The sequence below is a fragment of the Muntiacus reevesi genome, chromosome X (assembly GCF_963930625.1).
Source record: "Muntiacus reevesi chromosome X, mMunRee1.1, whole genome shotgun sequence".
Taxonomy (NCBI): domain Eukaryota; kingdom Metazoa; phylum Chordata; class Mammalia; order Artiodactyla; family Cervidae; genus Muntiacus; species Muntiacus reevesi.
In genome coordinates, this window is record NC_089271.1 from 16,501,220 (window position 1) to 16,527,207 (window position 25,988).

At 37.0% G+C, this 25,988-nt stretch overlaps 1 protein-coding gene across 3 annotated transcripts in view; it reads left to right on the forward strand.

The window, feature by feature from the left end:
* The window catches only part of CDKL5 (cyclin dependent kinase like 5), a 171,481-nt gene that overhangs the window by 123,218 nt on the left and 22,275 nt on the right, over positions 1-25,988 (forward strand). For all 3 annotated transcript variants that reach the window (XM_065915344.1, XM_065915343.1, XM_065915345.1), the window contains 7 exons: positions 124-244; positions 2,158-2,217; positions 4,683-4,773; positions 8,324-8,513; positions 14,632-14,712; positions 17,431-17,582; positions 23,205-24,171. In XM_065915344.1, coding sequence (XP_065771416.1) covers positions 124-244; positions 2,158-2,217; positions 4,683-4,773; positions 8,324-8,513; positions 14,632-14,712; positions 17,431-17,582; positions 23,205-24,171 — 1,662 coding nt within the window. The remainder of the gene's footprint in view (positions 1-123; positions 245-2,157; positions 2,218-4,682; positions 4,774-8,323; positions 8,514-14,631; positions 14,713-17,430; positions 17,583-23,204; positions 24,172-25,988) is intronic.

Genomic DNA, 25,988 nt, shown 5'->3' on the forward strand with positions numbered 1-25,988 from the left:
TTTTAAAAAAATATATTCTGTGTATTAGATGAATTATCATCCAAGATGCTTTTAAAATTTTTAATACATAATTTGTGGGCCTACCTAATTTTGGAGATCAATGGCTCTCTATTTAATTTTTAGAATATGCTTGAATTGCTGGAAGAAATGCCAAATGGAGTTCCACCTGAAAAAGTAAAAAGTTATATCTATCAGCTAATCAAAGCTATTCACTGGTGCCATAAGAATGATATTGTTCATCGAGGTAAGTATGGAATTTTCAAAATGGAAAATATTAAAATAGCAAATAAAATTAACAAAATATTTCACATAGGCATTGACATTCTGTTTAAATTAAATACATTTTGAAGGTGTAGGATATTTGAGCTCCAGGTCTCCTTTCGTATCATCAAAAGGATGGACTGCACATTTATTTGGATATTATGGTGAGATATCCATGAAACCAGATCTGGTTTCAACAGTATAAGTACCTAGTGATAAAAAGAATTCAACAAATGCAAACTTTGCAGTTTGCTTGGCGAGGGCAACGACCTTCTCCATTGCCTTTTGGTCCTGCAGATAGACCTGGTAACATGAAACAGGCCAGAATCAGACTTTAGAGGTGATACTAAGTGACTGGCCCCCATTGACAGTCTCTTCTCATTCTCTGTTCGACCAACATCTCTAGCATGTACATTTACCTCCTGATTTTCCCTGCCTGTTACTGGAAAGTGCCCATTGTTTTCAGGTTTTAGGCATGATCAACCTTGCGTAAAAGCCATGATTATACTTCCATAAACTGTTTTATTTTGTCCTTTATTGCCATGAGGTGGGTGGTTTATAGCAATAAAAGAGAAATTACTTGCTCAGCACCATCTTTAACTCTACACTGTTTATCTTCTGATAATCTCTTGCATTCAAGAGTCATGCATTGAACAATAATGAAGCTAAAAAATGTTTGTCAGAAAATGTTGCAGCATCCATTTCTTATCTTTGAATTATCAGGCAAATGAATACTACATTTTAGTGTTTCTAAATAGATACAGAAGGATATCATTTTTAAAATAGTTTCACATTAAGAATAGCTTAAAGGTCATGTGAAGAATGCCAACTCCTATTATTTCTGGAAAGAGACAGTTTGTTATTTGTCTTCCATTTGACTTTCATAGTGGTTACTTTATGAAAGTTGTTGGCAGCATAGAGAGATGGCCTGGTCACCTGGACATCTAGTGTCTAGGATAATGATTCTAATAACAGTCTCTGCTACAGTTTGAGGATATTAATAAGGAACTGATTTAGCTGCATTTCCATAGTGATGCTGTAATTTGGCTAAGTGTATAGTGAATTAATGGTTGTGAATTAGTGGTAGAAACTGAAATCTACAGATTCTGAAATCTGATCTGAAATGGTTTGGATGGTTCTGAAATCTACAGATCTCACCCCTACCTCTTCCCTTTCTCCATTTTCACTTCTACCATATAATGTAGATGATGAGTACTCTAAGAATAGAATTGTGAGATGCCTCCAAAGGGGTGAATTAAACTGCATCTTCTGTGTATTTCTACTCCTTAACTCCCACCACATCTTCAGAAGTTCCATGGAAAAAATGAGAAATCTTATCTTGACTCATCCAGCATAGCTTCAATACTAGATATTTATGATCGTGAACCACACAGAGAAGCTAAACAGATATATAAATAATAGAAATTATATAGAAAATCATAACAGACAATGTATCTTCTATGTATTTTTTCCTTCAGTAAATACAGTGCTATCTACTTAGTCCGTATGTGTTTTTAAAGTATCTTATGGGTGTAAACATTTTATACTCTATCTCCAAAAATTTGTATTATTAGTATTTTATAAAGTAAGAATAGTTCCTTGAAATGTGGTAACCTAGGTTCAGTCATCCTTAAATTCCTTTCAGAGATCCAGTCAATGCCTTTCAGATTTAAGGGGAAAAATATTTTTGAAATTGTGGTCTGCATGTTTCTCAAAATGACATTAATTGAAACTTTTGTGTACTGTTATAAAATGTGTTACTCTGCTTTTTACTACCACAGTTTTCTGTTCAGATTACTCTATTTCTAATTAAGTGCCATTTCAGTGATCTAACAGTGTCAATCAGTAGTACATGGTCCATTTTTAAATGATTGTTTTTTAATCTTGATACTCCAGATATAAAACCAGAAAATCTCTTAATCAGCCACAATGACGTTTTGAAACTATGTGACTTTGGTAAGTTAAAAAGAAATTGAGTCCCGTAAGTACAGAAATAATTTAATATAACACATAGGTAGCTTTTACAGGTGTTTTAAAAGTATTTTTTTAAGTATTTTTTATCTTTTGACTTAAATTAATATATATTCATAAGCCCAGTATTTAATGACTCCAGAGAAAGAATTTTCTAGAAAATACCATCATGACCTTCTGGCTTGAGTAGGATAAAAAATTTTTTTAAATATTGATAGAAATTATTGTAGGCACAATCATAAACACTGAAAAATAACTGTAAATATATATATATTATATATATGTGATAATTATATATGTGTAAGTTTAAAAGACATTTTTAGGATGCTTCCATTTATCTCCTTTAAATGTTCAGTCAAGGTATTATTAATTGATTATGATATTCCAGCTCCTGGTTGAGTGTATAAGGAAGTTTTGAGTCATACTGTATCACAGTAGAAAATTGTGTATAGTTTTTTGTATATATAAAACTCTGTATTATGTGCTATTAAAAATTTAAGTTAAAATAATTCAGAAAAGTTTTAAAATTATAGATTAGGTTTCTACATCATGGGTCACTTTATTTTAAAAAGTGATTTAAAATTTGAAAAATTTTACATTTTTGCCTAATTCATGTGCTAAAAAATAACTTTTAAAAAATGTTATTTTTTCATATATTTAATCACAAATACAGTGTGAATCTCTATATATAAATGAAGAGGTTTCTCACTTATCCCCTTGTATCTTTATCTCCCTGTATCTCCTTATAAGGAGAAGTTAGATTAGTACTGAGAATATGGATTGCACAGGTGAGAGAAATTAGAAGCATTCTAAAAATTCACTTTGTAGAATGACCAGTTTTGGCCAGTGCAGCAATTGGAAGCATGTATAACTGTTTTCACTTATTGATTTTTAAGAGTTTGAATATTATGAACCTGTCTGCTTGAGGAAAAATGTTTTATAGGACTTAATTTTCTTAGTATTTTATGATAAGGAATATTGCAAAGAAGAGTCCTGCTATACCTAAACGTGTTAAGTACTTAGGAGCTGAAATTAGTAAAGCAAGTTAAAAAAGAGGTGTGTGTAGAATAGTTAATAATGGTAAAAGAGTTCCCTTAGTTTAGCATCATTTCTCAAAAGACAATTTTACATTGTCAGGAAGTTCCGCATGGCAGCAACACATGTGGCATTCTGTGTCCTGTGCATCCCCAACAAAAAACTCCTAATTGTTTTCCCTCCCAGAGCATGTAGCTCCTTTGTCTGGCTTGAAGAATCCCAATAAAAAATATAAATATTTCTTCCGAATGTGTCTTATAAAGAAATATTGATTAACTGAAGTTAGGGGTTTTGTTGCTGTGATTATTTTTATTTTTTTACTGTTCTACTTTAAGAAGCACTATTTTCTAACTCTTGAAACTTTTTTTTTTAACTTTTTATCTCGTATTGGAATATAAGCCGGGTGGCACAGTGGTAAAGAATCTGCTTGCCAAAGCAGGAGATGTGGGTTTGATCCCTGGGTCAGAAAGATCTCTTGGAGTAGGAAATGGCAACCCACTCCAATATTCTTGCCTGGAAAATTCCATGGGCAGAGGAGCCTGGTGGGCTATAGTCCAGTGGGGTCACAAAGAGTCAGATACAGCTGAGCATACATGCACACATGTGCACATAGCTGATAAACAGCATTGTGGTAGTTTCAGGTGAACAGCAGAGGGACTCAGCCATACATATACATATGCCTTAACTGTCACCTTTTATTTTAATATTCTGGTTCTCTGTGACTATTTGCAGTGAACCTATGTTGCTTTTGGTGCATTAGATGGGTAATTAACTGACCCTCCAGTTTATTTTGTGGCCGCAAAACCTTTTGAAAGGATTGTTACTTGGGGAGGTGGGGGAGCAACAGAGTCTGTAAGGTAATTAAGATATCCCTAATATGCTTCTCAGTTACATTAGGAGATAAAAATCATTTTGGCCTGCTTCATTTCCATCATTGCCAACCCTAACTGTTGTTGTTTACATAATGGTGGGAGCTGATCAGCATCAATAGATACAGAAATACTATCTAAGTCCCACATAGCTGAATTAATGAGTTATCTGCAACATGCTAGTGTAACTTTGACTTTTGGCTCTCATGGAGTCTTCATTTTGTAAGATTTGCATTTATTGGAAAAGCTGGTTTAAAAGTATGCTCTGAATGCTTATAAAGCATGCAGAGACTTTGAAAACATGGATTTCTTTATTAGAGAGAAGAGACTGGATTTGTAGTGACTACATTGTATATTTTAGTTCACATATGAACAATGAACTAACTTTTTAAAATAATAAGGGCATGTTAATAAACAGCCCATTCAGTAACAATCATTATATTCTTTTGATGTTCCTTTAAGATATTAATGTAGCACTGAAATATTTTGTCAGCATGAAATTAACTCTTTTTCAAAATTACACTTTTGGGTTTTGCTGTCTTTCAGGTTTTGCTCGGAATCTATCAGAAGGAAATAATGCTAATTATACAGAATATGTGGCCACCAGGTGGTATCGGTCCCCAGAACTCTTACTTGGGTGAGTTACCTTCCCAGAATAGAATAACATCTACATATTTGTTGACCCTCTATTGTTAACTTTGAGATTATCTATGGAAGATAAGAACTTGAGTTATTTAAATGCCAGTTACCTGTCGCAGTATAGCAAACCTAAAAACTTAGTGGCATAAAACAAGCACCATTTTATTTGCTCATGATTCTGGGTGCCAATGGATTGGAGGAATCAGCTATTTGAGTTCAACTGTCTGATTCTTTTGCTGGTCTCAAATGGAATTGCTCATGTAGCTACAATCAGTCAACAAGTCATCTGGAGGCTGTTTGGTTTTAGGGAGCCTCAGCTGGGACAAAGCATCTCTGTTGCATGGGGACTCATCCTCCAGTAGGCTAGTCCAAGTTTAATAGCACATAATAGCAGTAGAATTCCCAGAGCAGAGGGCAAGCCCAAGAGCAAAAGTGTTTTTTTCAAGCCTCTTTGCATGACTTTTGCCTCATTGGCCAAAGCATGTTACTTGTCTATGCTCTGATTCATGGGATGGAGGAATAAACTTGATGGGAGGAGTGGCAGAGTCACATTACAAAGTGACAGGTATACAGAAATGGGGGGAATTATTGCTGCCACCTTTGTTAGTAGACTTGCACATTAAAAATGTGGATATCCACAGTTTGACATTCTGGCTTATCTGTTTGTTCATACATTCATTCATCCATGCATTCAGCAAATATTTCTGGAATATCTCTTATGCCTAGCCACTTTGCTATAAATATTAACCAACTGCCATTTTTCTTCCAAGCAGTGTAAATCCTGTTTGATGATAAATGGCTTTTCAAACTAGTCCACTGATGATTTTCTCAGCAACACTGCCATATCCATCCACTTTGTGCCACCTTTCCACTTTCAGTGCTATAGCTACCAGGGCAACTATTTCATTCACGTATCAACACCAGAAACGCATTATCTGATGAGATTCTTCCTTTTATTTATTTAAAAAAATTTTTTTCCATATATTTATATTAGTTGGAGGCTAATTACTTTACAATATTGTAGGGGTTTTTGCCATACATTGATATGAATCAACCATGGATTTACATGTGTTCCTCATCCTGAAGATTCTTCCTTTTAATAAGTTTAAACTAGAGACTAAGGAGGGGCCTGTAGTCTTGGTCTCCATCACATATTCTCACTAATAATTCTCTACTTATTGTAGTCGTAGTATTTTCTTATTTATCCTAGATTGTATTTTCTTCTTTGGGACCATCAAAGAATTGAGGTAGAAGACACTCTCTACAAATAAAATTACAGATGGTGGTAATGATAACCATTGCATTAATTATAGGTTTCATCTCTTTTCTTTAGTGTGCCATATATGTATCTAGGGGACATGATAAATTTAATTTTTTAAAGATAATTTTTACAACATTGTAAATCAACTCTGCTTCAATAAAAAATTTTTAATCAGTAAATAAAGATACTTTTTATATAATAGAAATATACATTTCTGTTTCTTCTGAAGATCATGATGACTATATATTTAAGTTACTCACTGAAAGATTATTTTGAAGTTAACAGTTGATTTCCCAGTGTCTATTTGGTGTTAATTCTTATTTCATTGTGGACCTAGAGCCTATAATTATTGGTGTCAGTTACTGAAAGCTTTACTATTTATTTTTAAATCAAAAGCTTGTGTTTCATCCTCTGAAATCAATGGTGGCTAGTCACTTTATTATCCCTCCTTGGGTGGCTAGATTTTAGAGTTTCTGTGTTCATTTTAAACTTGGATTTAGGATTGATTTTCTTTTGTGTCATCTGTGTTTCTTCTGTGTACCTCTGTCTGGACTCACTTGAATGAATTGTCCATTCATGTGTCCATTCTTTGGGGAGGGATTGGGAGTTTGAATTTACTGGGCAGGATTTGCCAAAGAAGAAATGAATTTGAAGTAAATCATTCTTAGACCCCTATCTGAGGATTCAAGTATGGTAGAGGGACTCATTATAATTTTGCCTATAAAATGTCCTTGAGTTCATTCTGAGGACAGCCTTAATGTGAAACTTTAGAGAGTGTTTGCTGCCTAATAGTACATTTTGGAAAACTGAAATTATATTTAGAGATATATGGGAGCTACCCAAAGTAGATGAGGACTCCAACTAATTTGAGCCAAATTGAATATTGCTAATTAAATGATTGTCGAGTACTAGTTGAAGAACCATATTATTTGTATAAAAATTCCATTGAAATCAGTTGATATTTGGTCAACATGTAGAATTTACAGATTTTTTGTGTATTTTCAAGACTTTGCCCTTGACATTCAAAGTAGTTAAAGCTGCATAAATTATTCAAATTAGCTGACATAAGAAAAAAATAGTTTATCATGGGTATGTAAAGATTTTCCATAAGTTTCTCCACCTAGCACAAGTTTTTCCTCTCTCATACTTGTATGAAAGAAAGATCGGTATCCTTCCCTTCCTAACAAGCTACCAAAAAGATCTAAATGAAGTTTCCTGATATGGTTCTTCGGTTTTTATGGGAGGAAATGAGATAAATAAAATATTGACTTGTTGATATAATGGTTTACTATCCTAGAAGCATACTCTGTTTTATGTTAAAAGTTCCTTAGAGTATTTGTTAAAAGTTTTATATTACTACTATAGTACTATGACACTCCGGAATTTCTTTCCTTGGTTTTTCAGATATTGTATTTTGGCTTTTTATTCTTAAGATTTAGATAATTTAAGTTTGAAGGGAAAGAAAAATATAGTTTCTTAATCTGTCATATGTAATTTGACTTGAGGCTATAGATATTGAGGTATATACATAAAGTTTTTTTGGGGGATACATAGATTTTATATCTAGCCTGTTAGTAACAGTAGTACTCCAAAAGCCCTCTGGTAAACTCATACCTTGAAAGATAGCTATAAATCCCTCAATTAGTAAAAAAAAAAAAAGAAATGCTTTGAGGGAGATACCTGTCATAAACTTTCATAAACAAAGGGTACAAATAGATTCAAGTAAATAATTCAATAAAGCTTAGCATAATCTTAGCTGTTTTGACTCTGTGCAATCAGAACAGGTTAAATATTAAATGTTTGTTTATTAAGAAGACACGTAAGTCAGTGGTACAATTTAATAGACTGAACTCAAAAAATGAGTCAGTATAACTTGTTGACATTTAAAGAGCTAAAGGATAATTACCTAGGAAATACATTTCTTGGGAGCATTTCATTCTCCAGGTGAGTGGTAACTCATCAGACATGTGTGCTGCTGTTAGGGTTTATTAAGCTATTAATAATCAACATATATATCTGGATGTAAATAGATTTCAAGTCAGTATATACTAACTAAATTGTTATTAAACTGATGGCTTTATTTGCTTACATTTATTCACTTGTGTTCTGAATTTCTACTTTGGTATCCATAATTGCTTTTTTCCAGCCTCACTTTTGTTAATGTGGTATTTTTAAATTCCTTAAATACCCAAATACGCTTTAAATCTTGAATCTGTTCAAAATAGTTTGGAAATTATTAAAACTTATTCCTTCAGTTGCCAAGATAATCTCTCCCTTTGCTTTTCAGAGCTCCCTATGGAAAGTCTGTAGATATGTGGTCAGTTGGCTGTATTCTTGGGGAGCTTAGTGATGGACAACCTTTATTTCCTGGAGAAAGTGAAATTGACCAACTTTTTACCATTCAGAAGGTGCTAGGACCACTTCCATCTGAGCAGATGAAACTCTTCTATAGTAATCCTCGCTTCCACGGGCTCCGGGTAAGAGGCTTTGCTAAAACCCAAATGGAATCAGTACAGTGGTATTTAAATCATTGTTCATTGCACAATGAAATGCTAAGCTATCCATCGAGTACTTTTTCCTTTTCCATTACAGTGTTTATAATCCCCATTATAATATTTTATTTTTGAATTTTATAGAGTATTTGTGAATTTTAAAAAGTCTAAATTTGAAAGTGGGAACTGTTAATATTTTTCTCACTTGTAAGTTCCAGTTTTTCAAACTTTTTTAGTGTATGCATTATTCTAAACTTTAGTTATCTCAGATTGTTTCTTTATGCAAAATATTTAGCATCGTCAAAAGATTGAGAAATGTATAAATGGCTACTGCTTATTTGAGCAAACATTTGTGGTGATTTGAGGAAGATTATGAATACTCATATTCTGCAGATTTAAAGGTGCTGTTCTAGTGAGAATGACCTGCTTAGTGAAACATCGTTATCTTTTCAAACTAGGGTTTGGTCTTAGGCAGCCTTTTCTAGACTTGCTAACTTTGTGCTAAACTTGATTTCAGAAAATATGCTAAAAAGAGTCTTAAAGTATAAACTTTCCACAAGTGAGGGACATCTTACTGGAGTGGCCAGTTATAGGTTGCTTCTCTGTTCCATCTACCCCCAAAAGTACCCCCAAAGCTACTTTTTCCATTTTCAACTACCCTGTTTGGGCCAACATGCCAGTTGGTGGCCTTTGTGGGAACTATAAAGTAAGCTCCCCACCATTTCTTTTCTTTCTCTTAAATGCATAATTCTCAAACCATGTTTTCTTGACATTTACAGAGCACTTTGTTTTTTTCCTTTGACTTTCTGGCCTCAATTCATTTCACTTTGAAGAGCACCCTTCCTCACACATGAACGCCCAACACAGTCTCCCTCCTGCTAGGCTCAATGAGTGTGGAAGAAAGAAAGGAACAGAAGTGCAAACATTTCTTTCATCCCCTTCCTGCTTTCACTCTCTTCCAAATCTGTCTGAGTTACCTCAGGCAAGTTTCTCTTTTCTCCTTTTACTTTTGCTTTTGTAAGCCGAAAAAGAGCCAAATTATGACAGTTAATTAGGGTACAAATAGTTCAACAGTTATTGAGCATTTGTCATACTAGATGTTGAAAATATGAAAATAAATAGGACTTGCCCTCAGTCCAGCAACAAAGGAAAATCTATTCAGAAATAAAGTAAAATCACTGCAGATGGTGACTGCAGCCATGAAATTAAAAGACCCTTGCTCCTTGGAAGAAAAGCTATGACAGAGCTAGACAGCATATTCAAAAGCAGTGACATTACTTTGCCGAAAAAGGTCCCCATAGTCAAAGCTATGTTTTTTCCAGTAGTCATGTATGGATAGAAGATGAGATGGTTGGATGACATCACTGACTCAATGGACATGAGTTTGGGTGGACCCCGGGAGTTGGTGATGGACAGGGAGGCCTGGCGTGCTGCGGTTCATGGGGTCACAAAGAGTCGGACACAACTGAGCAACTGAACTGAACATGTATGGATATGAGAGTTGGACCATAAAGAAGACTGAGCACCAAAGAATTGATACTTTCAAAATGTGGTGCTGGAGAAGACTCTGAGAGTCCCTTGGACTGCAAGGAGATCCAACCTGTCAATCCTAAAGGAAATCATCCTGAATATTCTTTGAAAGGACTGATGCTGAAGCTCCAATACTTTGGCCACCTGATCCAAAGAGCTGACTCACTGGAAAAGATCCTGATGCTGGGAAAGGTTGAAGGCAAGAAAAGGGGGCAGCAGAGAATGAGATGGTTAGATAGCATCACTAACTCAATGGACATGAATTTGAGCAAACTCCAGGAAATAGTGAAGGACAGGGAAGCCTGGCGTGCTGCAGTCCATGGGGTTGCAAAGAGCTGGACATGACTTAGCGACTGAACAACAATAACAACAGAAATAAAGAGAGCCATAAGTAATAAATTCCTGTCTCAGTGAGAATACATTCAAACTCATTCCCATCAGACCTTGCCTATTCTGGGCCCTTCTAGCTCTCTGACTTCAGCTCATATGTCTCTCCATTCCCATTCCTTTCCAGATTTTCAGCACACTTAACCTTTCTTTTTCTTTAACTTCCATAAACATCCCCAAGTTGTTCTAGCTCCATGAGATTGGGACTTTTCCCAGGAAAAATGCTTTTCCCAGCATCCTTTGCCCAGGAAAGTGCTTCCCTTGCATGGCCCCTTCTCATTTTATAAATCTCATCTCCAAGAACACCTCCTTTTTCTGACCTGCCAACAATCTTTCCCCACCTCCTTCTTGGTCTCTCCTATAGCATTTTTCTTTTTCTATCATAGCACTTACCACAGAATGAAATTATTTTGTTTATTTTTTAATTATTAGCTGTTAGAAATCATCTGTTTTATTGCTGCATTTCTAACATCTAGCCCAGTCTAGCACATATAGTAGGGACTCGATGAATATTTGAATGATCTCTTGAACCAAAAATTTGCATTATCAGCAATCAAGCTCTACTATTTCCCTCTCTCCATCTCTAATTGTTTCTTTCACTCGTACCACTTTTTACCTGAACAGCCACTCCCAAACTGATTCTCTGAGTTTTTCTCTTCATTGCATCCTTCACATTACTTTTAGAATCTTCCTGCAAATTGCACGTTTAATTCTGTCTTCTCTATGTTAAAAACCTCTACACATAGCTTATTAGGTTTTAACTCCTTAAGGTAGCATTAAAAACCCCTTGCTCCTAGCCCTGCAGCCTTGTCTCCCAACTTTTCCTACCCCTGCCCTGCGGCCACATTGATCTTGTCACCATTTCCTTGTTGCTTCTACAATGTTGCATTTTCCTATAATTCTCCCAATATTCACCCCCCTTCCTGGAAAGCTCTCCATCCTCCCTCCCCCAGATTCGGGTCAAGTGTCCTCCTTCCATGAAGCCTTCTAGACTCCTCCAGGGGAATGGTTACCTCCCCCTTATGTGCTCCTGCAGCACACTAGTAGCACATGTAGCAGTCTCTCTTAAATAGCTATTTGACAGAACATTGTAAATCCATACTATACTTCAGTGTTTTTAAATTGTAATAAAAAAATTTTTTAAGCTATTTGAAAATATGTATCCTCACTGGACTAATGGATTCCTTAAAGAAATGAGCTCTCATGGCCACGATTATATTCACAACACAACTAGAGTTGCTCTTACTAGGTTGAATAGTATTAAATGATTAAATATTTGAACTGGAGCATCAAGCTTGGTCTTCTGGCTGCCTTATTCTTTGCCTGGTTAAAGAGGCTTTAAACTGGATTCTCTGAAGAGAGTATAAACAGATCTGCCATGGTACCTGGCTTTAAAAACTTGTAAACTAGCTGAAGAATTAAGACTTTTGTGCATAAGATAATTAGAAAACAATGCAATTTATGATAAAGCATAGTATATAATAAAGTACTGCATTCTTTACTACATTGAACTGTTCTCTAATACATCTAGATATAATTGTGAAATTGAGAATATTAAAGATTCTGGAAAATTGGCTGGATTCACTTGGAATGATTTATAGAGAATTTGCAATTTGAAATGTACATTGAAGAATGAATAGCATTTGGATTAGATAGGCCAGACAAAGGAGATCTTTTCCTCCTTTGTCTATGGTCCTATTTGTTCACAGACCTCCTTGCTAAATAATATTATCTGTAAAATGCTAGACAGTCCATGATGGCACTGTCTGTAAGTATCCTTTGGAGAAACTGCTGCTTCCCTGACACTGATTTTTATAGACCTTAATTAATGTCTTTATGTTTTAGTCTGAAAGAGTTTGTGGTATTTTAACTAAATTAGTTTAATCTTTTCGGAGGTTTAGCCACATCTTTTGTGGGAAGAGTCTTCTTGTATCATTTACTTGAGAATGTCTGAGATGTTCTCAGCTAAGCATACAGGGTGTGTGAATGGCGGCTGCTGTGAAACATGGACTGGCCAGTAACCAGTCCAGTGTGATTTGTATTTTGCTTTAGTGTGTAGAGATTAGAAAATCACCAAGATGTTGCTCTAATAATATGCATTATTTTGAAAAAATAGCAATTGCTATCCTATAATATAGGGCGTAGACTCTGGAGTTAGGCTGCTGAGGTTCAAAGCCAAACTCGACATTTACTATTTGAATGACCTTGGGCAAGTTTCTTGTGCCTGTCTTTCTTCATATATAAAATTATGATAACAGAAGTACCACCAATGGGGTTGTTATGAAGATTAGACATTATAGCTGCAGATCATGGGGTTGCATAAAGTTGTACGTGACTGAACAACAACAAAATGCCCAGACCAGTGCCCGAAGCATAGTAAGTGCTCAGTAAAGAGGCACTCTTATTGTGTCATATTGGCCACGTGAATAAGAAAAAAAGGGAAGAAGAAACAAACTACTGAGTGACATACTTTAAACTTCTATGCTTGAGTTTTGATTTGTCAGATTACCTCACACGAGAATGGTGTCTTTCATTCAAAAGACATAAATTAATTTTTTAAGACTTTATGTGGTTGTTTTAAAATCATATTTCTAATACCTTTTGACTTTGGGCATTAATTTTCTTATTGATGAAATGTTACTTTTGGCAGAAAAGGAGGAGGGGATATTTGGTAGCATAAGATAGACCTCATAAGCACAATATTAATAAAAATCTACTAGTATAGAGTCTTTTATCACACCATGACGGGTGTCTCTCTCTGGGATGATATTTAATGCTCCAGTAACATCCAGCGGAACCTCTGTACCTCCTTTAGGAAAGGCGCCCATGTTTAGAAAGAATGTGGGTTTGGATCACTGAGTGCAAATACTAGTTTTACTGCTTTTTAGTTATGTAACCTGCCTTGAACCATTTATTTCAGTTTTCTGATCATCACCTTCTTCATCTCTGAAATAAGTAGCATAACAATTGTTGAAATGCCTCGCATAGCATCACTTCCCTCAGAAATGTGTTTTAGGTTATTGCCTGTGTGTCTGTGTTAAGTTCATGTTATTCCTTCTATGTCCTCTATCTAGGAGGTACTGTCCTACTTTTCTCTGTCCTCACATTTTTTCTGATCTTTCGAAAGCTAGTTCAGATGTTATCTATATATGGATTCTTCTACAGCTGCAAACCACCTTGGCCTCTCCTTTTGCTGAACTTCAACTAGAATATGGCTACACAGTTTTGTACTGATTGCTTTCTCAACAAGACTGAGAGTTGTTTACATGCAAGGTTTTGGTCTTACCCATATTCTGTATCTCCTGCCATACCTAACACTGTGACACTGTGTGTGGATGAAGTCTTAATACCTTGTTTGAATTTTTCTACATTACTGCTCCTCTCATCCACTTATTTAGTATGTTTAGAGATTTTCGGCTTTGAAATCTTCTTATATTGGTATAAAGGAAATACATATTAAAAGCAAACTAGTCCTCCCGTTGGGAGGGAATACATGGCATTAGACTCTAATATTTTATCATTCACTTAGATATTGTGAAATGTGAGTTGGCAGAGGGAAGGACAGATCATCTGAATAAACTTGACCCTTTCCCCTCATTTTATTTAAAAATGCATTTGTTAATTTAGGAACCTGTTTGCCTTCTGTTCCAGCTTACATAAAGTAAGAAATTAAAAACAAGTCATTCAAAGAGTACATTAAAAGCAATAATAGAACGTGTGTCTAAATTCATTATTTTTACTTCTGTAGCCTTTCAGGTACTAGCCTTTTCTTTTTAATTCTCTAATGTTCAGAAGTAAATTGCATGTTTTTATGAAAAGGGTGTAAGAATTGTCTGTATAAGCAGACAAATTCTGTATGAATTGTATTATAATGGAACTATCTGTATAAGTAGGCAATACTGTATAAACTGAATAGTTTCAAATTTTTATATTTTGTTTTATTTTACATGCTTCAGTGTTGTCTGATTAGATTTTTTAAGTTTCACTTGTGAGTTTTCCTCTTATTTAACACCCAGTCCTATTAATCCCAAGCTCAAATATATAGACACCAAAATTTATGTGAAATAAATTTAACTTTGGCACTAGGGCACTAGCTTCTGCTCCTCTGCTACCTTCCCCAACACTCAAAGCACATGTACACACATACCCTTCCCCATGTGCTAATATTCCTGTCATGTTGTTACAGTTCCCAGCTGTTAACCATCCTCAGTCGTTGGAGAGAAGATACCTTGGAATTTTAAACAGCGTTTTACTTGACTTAATGAAGGTGGGACAAGTTGATGTATTATCTGTACAAAATGTCTTTTGGTTTGTGATTTCTCTTGTGTCTGTATGTGACCATAGCCTGCTTTTATGGATTAAATGTTTTGTTAACAGGTGTGTAGTATGTAGTGTAGTGGTGAATAGTGGAGGACTGTGTCCTCTGAAGAGGCGGGCAATTCATTTAAAATCACAACAGTATCTGGTATTATAACATTCTGTCTAGACAGGACTATGAAATACCTAAATTAGATTGCTAAAATGGGCAGAATAATAACAATCTAAATATAAATAATAAGAAAATCATTAAAATTTTTTCATCACTTGAGCTATTCAGGTATAATGTTTTGTTTTGTTTTCTTAGCTTCATTGGGTCTTAGTTGCGGCATGTAGGATCTAATTCCCTGACTAGGAATCGAACCCAGCCCCCTGAATTAGGAGTGTGTAGTCTTAGCCACTGGACCATCAGGGAAGTCCTCAGGCATCATGTTTTAAAAACAAATCTTAAAATGAATGTTGAAAGAAAAAAGATTCTAACTTTTTTGCGTATTCAAGGCCTCCCATAAGATTATTTTATCAGTGAACATAATTCTGCTCTTAGGTAATGTCTCTTTCACTGGCTCTTCATTTGACAACCGCAAGATCACTTGCTGCTACCATGCCTGAGTGTTCCTCCTCCTGCTGGTGTCCCTGTCCAGGTCTCCATGCTCTGGACTACTGAAAATGTTCTCACAGTTTTTTATTCAAGCTTTTCTACCCAAGTAGATGGTTAGCCGCTTCAGTAAGAACTGCTTTTTCACATTTCTCCAGCTTTCAGTGCAGCCAGTGTTAGTTATTTGATAGTAGTAGACCTTCAAAAGATACTGGTTAATGGATCAATTTTATTTTGTGCCCATTCAGTCAGCTGTCAGAAACATAGGAGTTTACACTGCACAGAGCCTTTAAAGGCATACTTAGCACAGTTGGAAGTTGCTGCGCAGCACTCTCAGAACTTTGGTCTGCTTTAACACTATGTTAATCTGTGGTCCAAGGAACACTGTGTAAATAGGTGTGGGGGCAGAGGTGAGGGAGGGGGGCGTAGCCTTTGGAAAAGGCCACATAGGATATAACCTTTCTTGGAGATTTACAATGTTCATTAACTTATAAAGGCTTTCAGAAATCTCACAGTAAAGAAGTATTTCCCAAATATAATTAAATACTAAATACTTAAAAAAAAATGCTACAGCACTTGTATTCTTCTGAACACAGATTGAGAGATGCTATTTAAAACAAATCCTCATGGCTCTTTAAGATTAATTAGGCATAAATTATTTCTTAAATCAGTTGGATTATGTCAGTCTGTTCTTTCACACAGTCAATATTTATTTATCAGGGCTTTAATTATTTGGTAACTTAAAATTGTAAATAGAGTAAAATAGAAGAACTGAAATACAATTTCATGTTTTCTGCCTTTTGTCGCTTTTAGTAAAAAATAACTGAACTTCTTTTGTTAAATCATTACCAAATGTAATTACCCAGTGTCAAATGTGGTACCTGGTAAATACTAACACAGATAAAAATATGACAGTAATCTGAACTGTTAACACATTTACACCAGTTTGAAAGTTGAACAGTTGAATTGTCATTCATTTAATATATTTACCATTGGGACTTCCCTGGCAGCCCACTGCCAATATTCACCTTCCAATACAGAGGTTGTGGGTTTGATATCTGGGAACTTGTCCTATGCAAGGGATAATGGATACATGCAATGATTTCAGGTGTACATCAAAGCATTAATTATAATAGTGCAAAGTGGCAGCCATCTAGACATCCAACAATAAATCATTAAATAAATCATACCACAAACTTCCATGTAGTCATTTAAAATATGTAAAGTTCTTTGTTGCATCATTGTTCATGATAATAAAAGAAGGAAAACAGTGCTACTTAGGGTAGCATTACCTGTAGGTAATTGATAGACCTAAGATAGTATATAGAATTACTGATATGGAATGATCTCTTTAAGATCTACTGTTGAGTTGAAAGAAGACTTAAGTGCAGACTATTGTATGTATGTGTGTTTGGATAAAATAAAAGGAACAGATAGAGATGTGTACAAAGTACCTGTGGAAGGATTCGCAGGACACATGTACAGTGGGCTGCCTGCCTTCAGAGAGGAGGACAAGAGAAAAATGAAGAGTGTATATTTTTTTATATGAATATGTACTTATTTAAAAGTATATTTTAGGGAATGCCCTGATAATCCAGTGGTTAAGACTCTGCACTTTCACTACCAAGGGCTTGGGTTTGATCCCTAGTCAGGGAACTAAGATCCCACAAGCTGCATGGTACAGTCAAAAACAAAATTTAAGAATACATTTGAAATATTTAAATTATGTTGTAAAAATGTTTTTAATTAGGAGGTGAAAAGTACAGTATACAAAACTTGTATGTAATATAAGCCAGATTTTGTAAAAGAAAATAATACATACATGATATTTTTTAAAGGGCTAGAAGGGCATATTCCCAGAGGACAGCAATGCCAAGATTATGAGTCCTTTAAAAGTCCTTTAAAAGTCCTTTAAAGATGGTCCTTTAAAAAAATTTTTGTAGACTAAACTGTGTTTACTAGATATTCTGCAATGACCATGCATTTCTTCTATAAGGAAAAGAAATATGGTTTTTATTACAGTTTAAATTTGACTTTGTGATGTTCTTTCCAATCCTAACTTTATTTCCTAAGAATTTACTGAAGTTGGACCCAGCTGACAGATACTTGACAGAACAGTGTTTGAATCACCCTACATTCCAAACCCAGAGGCTTTTGGATCGCTCCCCTTCAAGGTCAGCAAAAAGAAAACCTTACCATGTGGAAAGCAGCACTTTGTCTAATAGGTAAATATTCCCTTTTAAGGAAATACAGATGCAGTATTGGTCTTACAAGTAGGTGGAGGAGGTGGCTGCTCAAATGATGCAATTAGAGAAAAGAAGGAAAGCCCTCCTTATTCAAAAATATCTTCCTTATGCTTATTGCATGATTCAGAACCACAATTTAAAAGTTGTGTGGGTCTTAAAGACTTTATCTTTTACAAGATTTTCCCAGGGGAAACCTATGCATTCCCTGGGAAAGGTAGCATGGTTTAGCAACAAAGGGAAGTTTCTAGCCTCATGAGCTTGAAGATCCTGTGTGCATGGGACAGGGGTGATCCCTAGAAGAAGAAGGATGGGTGAGGGCAAAGGGATTCCTGAAGGGAGAGGAGGATGCCAATCGCAGGACCGTGGGAAGGCACCTAGGACATGCTTTGCATCCTTTGCAACAGAACCAAGTAGTTCTGGCTTAATAGCAGGGGCTTATGTTTTTGTTGCTCTTGTCTTTTAATCATTGAGTTGAGAAACTAGTTTTTCATAAGAATAAGAATATAGAAATAGTAAAATCAGTTTGGTAGGTAGTGATTAAAATTGATGCTTTCTGATGTAATTGTCGGTATAATCTTTAAAAAACCCTGTATTTCCTTCAGGGTAGGAGATTGGGGAGGGGCTCAAGGAGCTGGACCCTGCGATCAGGTTCTCTCTCCAAAAGCAACATTCCTTACTTCTCTTGGCTGCATTTACAGGGGCAGTGTCCTTCCTGTTCCAGGAAGCTGGTCTTGTCATCTAGAATTGCTTAAATTTGGAAGATAGGAAATCATTTCTCTTGTCTACTATTGGAAGAAATCATTTATCTACTACTGGAGAAGTAGAAAACAGTAATTCTTTAGCTTTCCTAATACAAGTTTTTTTTTCCCATGTGCCCCCTTTCTCTCCACATAGAACAATTGTTCTTAACCAACTGGAATTTTGAGAGCTTAAGACCTGGTATTTTTTAGATCTGTGAGTACAGCTATAAATAAGCACTAACCATTTACCCTGTATTTTCTCTGCTTAACCGCGGTGGTGTGATTGTGTTTTATAGCTGTTTACTCTCTTTAAAATGACTGGTTTGGTTATTGTTTCCCTCACATCTTATAAACCATTCTTACCTGTTTTTTTTCAAGGAAGCCTAGGAGGAGATTCAAATTCCGTTTTACTAAGTTGGTGTTCACTTTGTTGTCCATTTCCATGAGATCAGTGCACTAAGGCAAGGACCAGTATTCATCATATGGTTGATCCTTTGAGTTCAAGAGCATCACATTTATGCTTGTGTCTTATCTGGGGTCACTCCCAGTTCAGATGCTTTTGTCTCCCTTCTACCTTGATTGTCACCTGTCTCTTCTAGTTTATATTTGCAAAGAATAAGGATCTCAGTGATAGAAAGTTCAGCAGACTGATGATGAAAATTTGTGCTATAGTGATTGGCAGTGTAACCAGACCATAAAAGGAGGCTTGTGTATTCGTCCTCTAATAACTCACTTGAGAGAGATACCCAGTGGGGTCCAAGGCTCTCCTTGGGAGCCCTCTTTAGGGAATCTATCAAGGAGGATGTGTGTGGTCATGAGGATGTGGTTCATGTGGTCTTTGAGGAGTCCTACCAAATCCCCTTTTGAAGCAGGCAAGAATAGAAATTGTAAGTAAATAAAAATCTCCAGAAGAATTTGTTTTCAGGTCTTGACACTATATTGAATATATTAAAGAAAAAGTCCTAAATGATTTATGTAGGAAAGAAACCATTAGCTCAGTTTACATGTATCTGGAAATATTTCGACTCCATGCTTGTCTATGGTCCACATATCCTCCATGGAAATCCGTGTTGTGGACACTAATTCTGCATAGAGCATGGCTCCATCGGACTTCCTGGTACCCTTGTAGAGATGTTCAGGGCACCATGTTGTGTTGGATGCCCTGCCTTGTCCCTGAGACAGCAAGTACCCTCATACACATACCCTCACACACTCTGTCTCTGTGGGAGAGGCAGTGGACTCTGCATTTACCTAGTCCTTGCCTGAGTCTCCTCAGACTCTCCTGAGGTTCTGCTCACCTTGGACGTGGTGGGATGGTGCTTCATCCTGCCACACACTGCCCTCTCACCAGTCCTGCTTTGCCAGTCTTCCCCATAAAAGTGTAGTTTTGTATCTTTGATGTTTGCTTTGAAAAGTTATTTTAACTGGAGATTAGCCATCTATATATCCATCTTACCAACCATTAAGAAGGGTTAATATATAAAATCTCAAGTGGTTGGCAGTTTAACACGGATTCCTTCCAGTTGTGTGTCAGAGAGATCTATGGGATTTCCGTAATAGTAGTTTGTTTTTTTTTTAATTGAAGGATAATTGGTTTCCAGTGTTTTGTTGGTTTCTGCCATACATGTGTCCCCTCTCTCGAACCTGCCTCCCACCTCCCATCCCTTCCCAACCCACTGTGTTGTTACAGAGCCCCGGTTTGAGTTCCCTGAGTCATACAGCAAATTCTTACTGGCTATCTATTTTACATACGGTGGTGTATATGTTTCCATTCTACTCTCTCCGTTTGTCCCACCATCTCCTTCCCTCTTGTGTCCACAAGTCTGTTCTCTGTGTCTGCATCTCCATTGCTGCTTTGCAAATAGATTCATCAGTGCCATCTTTCTAGATTCCATATGTTTGCATTAATATTTGATATTTTTTCTCTTTCTGACTTCACTCTGTATAATAGGCTCTAGGTTCATCTACCTCATTAGAACTGACTCAAATGTGTTTCTTTTTATGGCTAATATTCCACTGTATATGTGTACCACAGCTGCTTTATCCATTCATCTGTTGGTGAACATCCAGATTGCTTCCATGTCCTAGCTATTGTAAATAGTGCTGTGGTGAACACTGAGGTATATATGTCTTTTTCAGTTATGGTTTTCTAAGGGTATATGCCCAGTAGTGGGATTGTTGGGTCACATGGTAATTTTATTCCTAGCTTTTTAAGGAATCTCCATATGTCTTCCATAGTGGCTGTATCAATTTACATTCCCACCAACAGTGTAAGAGCATTCCCTTTTCTCCACATCCTCTCTAGCATTTATTGTTTGTTTATAGATTTTTTGATGATGGCCATTCTGACTGGTGTGAGGTGATGCCTCATTGTAGTTTTGATTTGCATTTCTGTAATAATGAGTGATGTTGAGCATCTTTTCATGTGTTTATTGGCCATCTGTATGTTGTCTTTGGAGAGATGTCCATTTATGTGTTCTGCCCCTTTTTGATTGGGTTGTTTGTTTTTCTGATATTGAGTTGCGTGAGCTGTGTACCAGTTTTTTTTATTGTGCTTTGGCAGAGCTCTGATTTGAAGACAATATGATGCCCTTTCTACATAGGAATTGTGTGCAGAGGTCAGTGGCTTCATATTAATATCGAGACAGAAACTTTCAGAATAGCAGTTTAGGTTTTTTTGTACTTTTTATGGGAAACCTAACTCTTTGACACATGTTTCCACCTTAACTTTATAGCCTCCCTTTTCACATTAGAAGTTGTATCTTATTTTTCTATGAATATATTCTTGCTAATATATGTAGGTTTGTGCTCTACATTGAGAGCAGTGTTTCCAAGAGTTTCAAAAACTTTAGCAGCTATCTTCACTTTTCTCTATCTTTTTCTGGATATACTCTTTTGAGCTTTGGACATTTCACATCATCTGCATGTGTTATCTCTGTGATTACCCTCTCTAGGCCTGAAGCAGAAAAGGAAAAAAATAAGGTTGTGAGAACCCAGGGAAGCCAGGCAGGGGGAGCCACCCCATGAGAGCTATAATTTAGAGACACACCTATGATCTGAGTCAGGGGGCCACTGCCAGGAAGGAGCAGGGGAGACAGCCCCCACACCCTTGCACTGCTAAGCCCAACTGGGAGTTAGGTGGCAAGGGAGGCTGGGTGACACATTCTGAAGAGTTGGGTTCCCCAGGCCCAGGATGGAGCAGAGAGGAATGGAGAATGGACTGGGGGCTGGGCACATGGAGAATAACCAGCATATTTAGATCTATTTATGGGTGAGACTCTATCATCATCTGAGTTTTTTAAGAAGTTGCTGAGATATTTTTAGTTTCCAAGATGTACATTGTCACAAGTTTAAAACTTGACAGGGGAACCATCAACTCTGGAGCTAGAGATAGACTCTGTTAACATCATTTAATAGAAAGTGAAACTTTCCTTTCTTTGTAATTTCTCTCTGGATCTGGGTCTGCCGTTTAGTTAGCTCAGATTTAAGAGATCTTGTTTAATGCTGCAATTTCTGTGACCCAACTGGGAGAGATTAGTATGTGCAATTTGGAGATGAGAACTTCCAAATTATTACAGGCATGCCTGCCATCAGATACTTTTTAACGCTTCTCTGAAAGAGAGGAGGAGAGGATAAGGGCCTTTACCTTTGATGCCTGAGCGAGTGGATTCTCGTAGGGAAAATAGGAAGACACAGTTTGATAGATTACCACTGTAGAGGGAAAAAAATGTGACTTTTCCCCTAATTGCTCTGCGATGAGAACAAAACTCTCCCAGATCAAACCATCTTTAGCATTAGCAATATTTGCAGCAAAATTTTTGGAATGAATAGTAAAAATTGTCTTTTATTTAAAAAAATAATGAAATTGCTATTCATTTAAAAGCATTCTCACCTATCTCAAACCGTAATTTGGTCCCTTTAGATAGTTACAGTAGATCACACTGACCTTACTGTGATACCAGCTTCAGCTTTCAAAGAGAGGACAGGGTTTTCCTCAGGATTTATATTTTTTATTTTAAACCAAGTAGGACGTGAAGCTTTCAGTCCTAAAGAAGACCTCAGCCCATTTGAAATAATGAAGTGTGAAATGGAGAAGTGAATAAATGGTGTCTTTTGGAGAGAGATTACCTGTTTAGGTCCCTGTGATCCGGTTAGAGACACACTCCTAGTCAGTGTACAGGAGGTATCTGACATACCCCAGGTATGCCACTTCTCTAAAACATGAATGTTGATCATCACATTTTCCAGCAAACCTCACCAGGCAGTTCCCACTTCTTTTTAGAATATCATTTTCTTTTTTTGAGCACCTTGCTAGAATTCGCATTCATTGATTATACAGGCTAAAGACCAAAGAGACATAGATGCTTGTGTGTATATGCTGCATGGATCTCTGAGGTAGGCCATGAGTTTTACAAATAAAAATGAAGTTCAAGGAACAGAGTGATCTGCAAGTCTAAATGTCTCCTTCTGATGTCCACGCAGACAGAGTTATAAAGAATTTGCCTATAGCTCAGCTGTCTTGTTCTTTGCAGGCTTTCTACAGCACACACTCTTGTGAGCCCCAATATAGCAAAAGGATCTTTTCCCAGATGATCAGGTAGAAGCCATGTTGGCAGCAAGTTAGCTGAGTGTTTAAGAATGCCGAAGCACTTCATCAGGACCAGTACTTTGTGGCAGAGTGACTTGATCTAAGCAACTTACTCTTAATGATAGATTACATGTGATTTATAGTCACATGTTTGAGAGAGAAAATGATTTTAGTCTTTGTGGTATTTTAGTTGTTTGTTCTTTCTTGTTTTAGTAATACTTTGTGTGTGTCTACTCTTGAGGGAAACTGATATGCTTCTTGTTTCTGACACAGAAACCAAGCCAGCAAAAGTGCGGCTTTGCAGTCTCACCACAGATCTAACAGCAAAGATATCCAGAACCTAGGTGTGGGTCTGCCCCGGGCTGATGAAGGGCTTCCTGCCAACGAAAGCTTCCTGAATGGAAACCTTGCTGGGGCTACTCTTAGTCCCATGCACACCAAAACCTACCAAGCCGGCAGCCAGCCTGGGTCTACCAGCAAAGATCTAACCAACAACAACATTCCACACCTTCTCAGCCCGAAAGAAGCCAAGTCAAAGACAGAGTTTGATTTTAATATTGACCCAAAGCCTTCAGACGGCCCAGGCACGAAGTACCTCAAGTCAAGCAGCAGATCTCAACAGAACCGGCACTCGTTTATGGAAAGTTCTCAGAGCAAAGCTGGAACGCTGCAGCCTGGTGAAAAGCAGAGTCGGCACAGCTACATTGACACCATTCCCCAGTCCTCTCGGAGTCCTTCCTATAGGACCAAGGCCAAAAGCCATGGGGCTTTGAGTGACTCCAAGTCTGTGAGCAACCTTTCCGAAGCCCGGGCCCAGATCGCAGAGTCCAATACCAGTAGGTACTTCCCATCCAGCTGCTTGGACTTGAACTCTCCCACCAGCCCAACCCCCACCAGACACGGTGATACAAGAACTTTGCTCAGCCCCTCGGGGAGAAATAACCGAAGTGAAGGCACTCTTGACTCACGCCGAACCACAACCAGGCATTCTAAGACGATGGAGGAATTGAAGCTGCCTGAACACATGGACAGCAGCCATTCCCATTCACTATCTGCACCTCATGAATCCTTTTCGTATGGGCTGGGCTACACCAGCCCCTTCTCCTCCCAGCAGCGTCCACATAGGCATTCCATGTACGTGACCCGGGACAAAGTGAGAGCCAAGGGCTTGGACGGAAGCTTGAGCGTAGGGCAAGGGATGGCGGCCAGAGCCAACAGCCTGCAGCTCTTATCACCTCAGGTACGACTCAGGGCCTTGACCAGATGTGTCGGCTCCTCAGGGGAAGGTGGTTCGGGAATGTGATGGGTTCGGTGTGCAGTTGTCCCTACTGCAAGAGGTTATGCTTTCGTGATAGGACATATTTAAGGAAGCAATATTTGAAAGACTAATCTGTTAAAACAATTTTTTTTTAGTTACTTAAGCTAATTGTTGAGTACTCAAGGGAACTCAGAAAACTTGTTTTTCAAAAACCGTTCCCTTTCTTAAATATTCCTTTCTGGCGTATTTTGTTTAGAGAACCTCTTTTTTCATTTGTTTATTATTTCATTTATTTTTATTGAAGTATAGTTGAGTTACATTGTTGTGTTAATCACTACTGTATAGCTAAGTGACTCACTTATACATATATATATATATATGTATGCATACATTCTTTTTCATATTCTTTTCCATCATGGTCTATCACAGGATATTGAATATACTTCACTATATTATACAGTAGGATCTTATTGTTTATCCATCCTGTATATACCAGTTTGCATCTGATAATCCCAAACTCCCAGTGCAACCCTCTCTCACCCAACCCCCAGTCTATTCCCTCTGTCCCTGATTCTGTTTCTGTTTCGTAGATAGGTTCAGTTGTGTCATAGTTTAGATTCCACATAGAAATGATATCCTATGGTATTTGTCTTTTTCTTTCTGACTTAATTCACTTAGTATGATCATATCTAGGTTCATCCATGTTGCTGCAAATGACATTATTTCATTCTTTTTTGGGGCTGAGTAACATTCCATTCTATATGTGTACCACATCTTTATCCATTCATCTGTTGATGGACATTTAGGTTGTTTCCATGTCTTGGCTATTGTAAGTAGTGCTGCTATGAACATAAGAATGCACATATCCTTTTGAATTATAGTTTTGTCCAGATATATGTCTAGGAGTTGGATTGCTGGATCATATTGTTACTCTAGTTTTCTGAGGAACATCTATACTGTTTTCCACAGTGGCTACACCAAGTTACATTCCCACTAACAGTGTAGGAGGGTTCCCTTTTCTCCACACTCTCCCCATTATTTGTAGACTTTTTATTGATGGCCATTCTGACCAGCGCAAGGTAGTACCATCTTGTAGATTTGATTTGCATTAGAGAATCCTATTTTTATTTTTACAGAATTCATCAGCTATCTGGGTAATTTTTTCAAAAATCAGTGTGACTTCTTGGAGATTTTCTCTGATCTCTGTAAACTACATTTGCTTAAATCAAACCCTTTTGCTAATACCTTACTCAATATCTAAACTGAATTGAAAAGTTTTAAATTTATCCAGAACTGTAGGTAAATGTAACTCCAGGCCAAGATAGATGTTAATTTTCAGTCTTTCTGGATTGTTATTACATCTCAATGTTTTTAGCATAATGTTCCTTCCATCTTACTGATCTTCAGACTCCAGAATTGACACTAACCTGTTTAAAAGAAGTAGCATTCTTGTAACAGAACACATATCTTTTAAAATTAATTAATTAATTTTGATTGGAGGTTAACTACTTTACAGTATTGTAGTGGGTTTTCCCATACATTGACACGAATCAGCCTTGGGTGTACAGGTGTCCCCCATCCTGAACCCCCATCCCACCTCCCTCCCCATCCCATCCCTCAGGGTCATCCCAGTGCACCAGCCCTGAGCATCCTGTCTCATGCAACGAACCTGGAGTGGCGATCTGTTTCACACATGATAATATACATGTTTCAATGCTATTCTGTCAAATCATCCCACCCTCGCCTTCTCCCACAGAGTCCAAAAGACTGTTCTTTACATCTGTGTCCCTTTTGCTGTC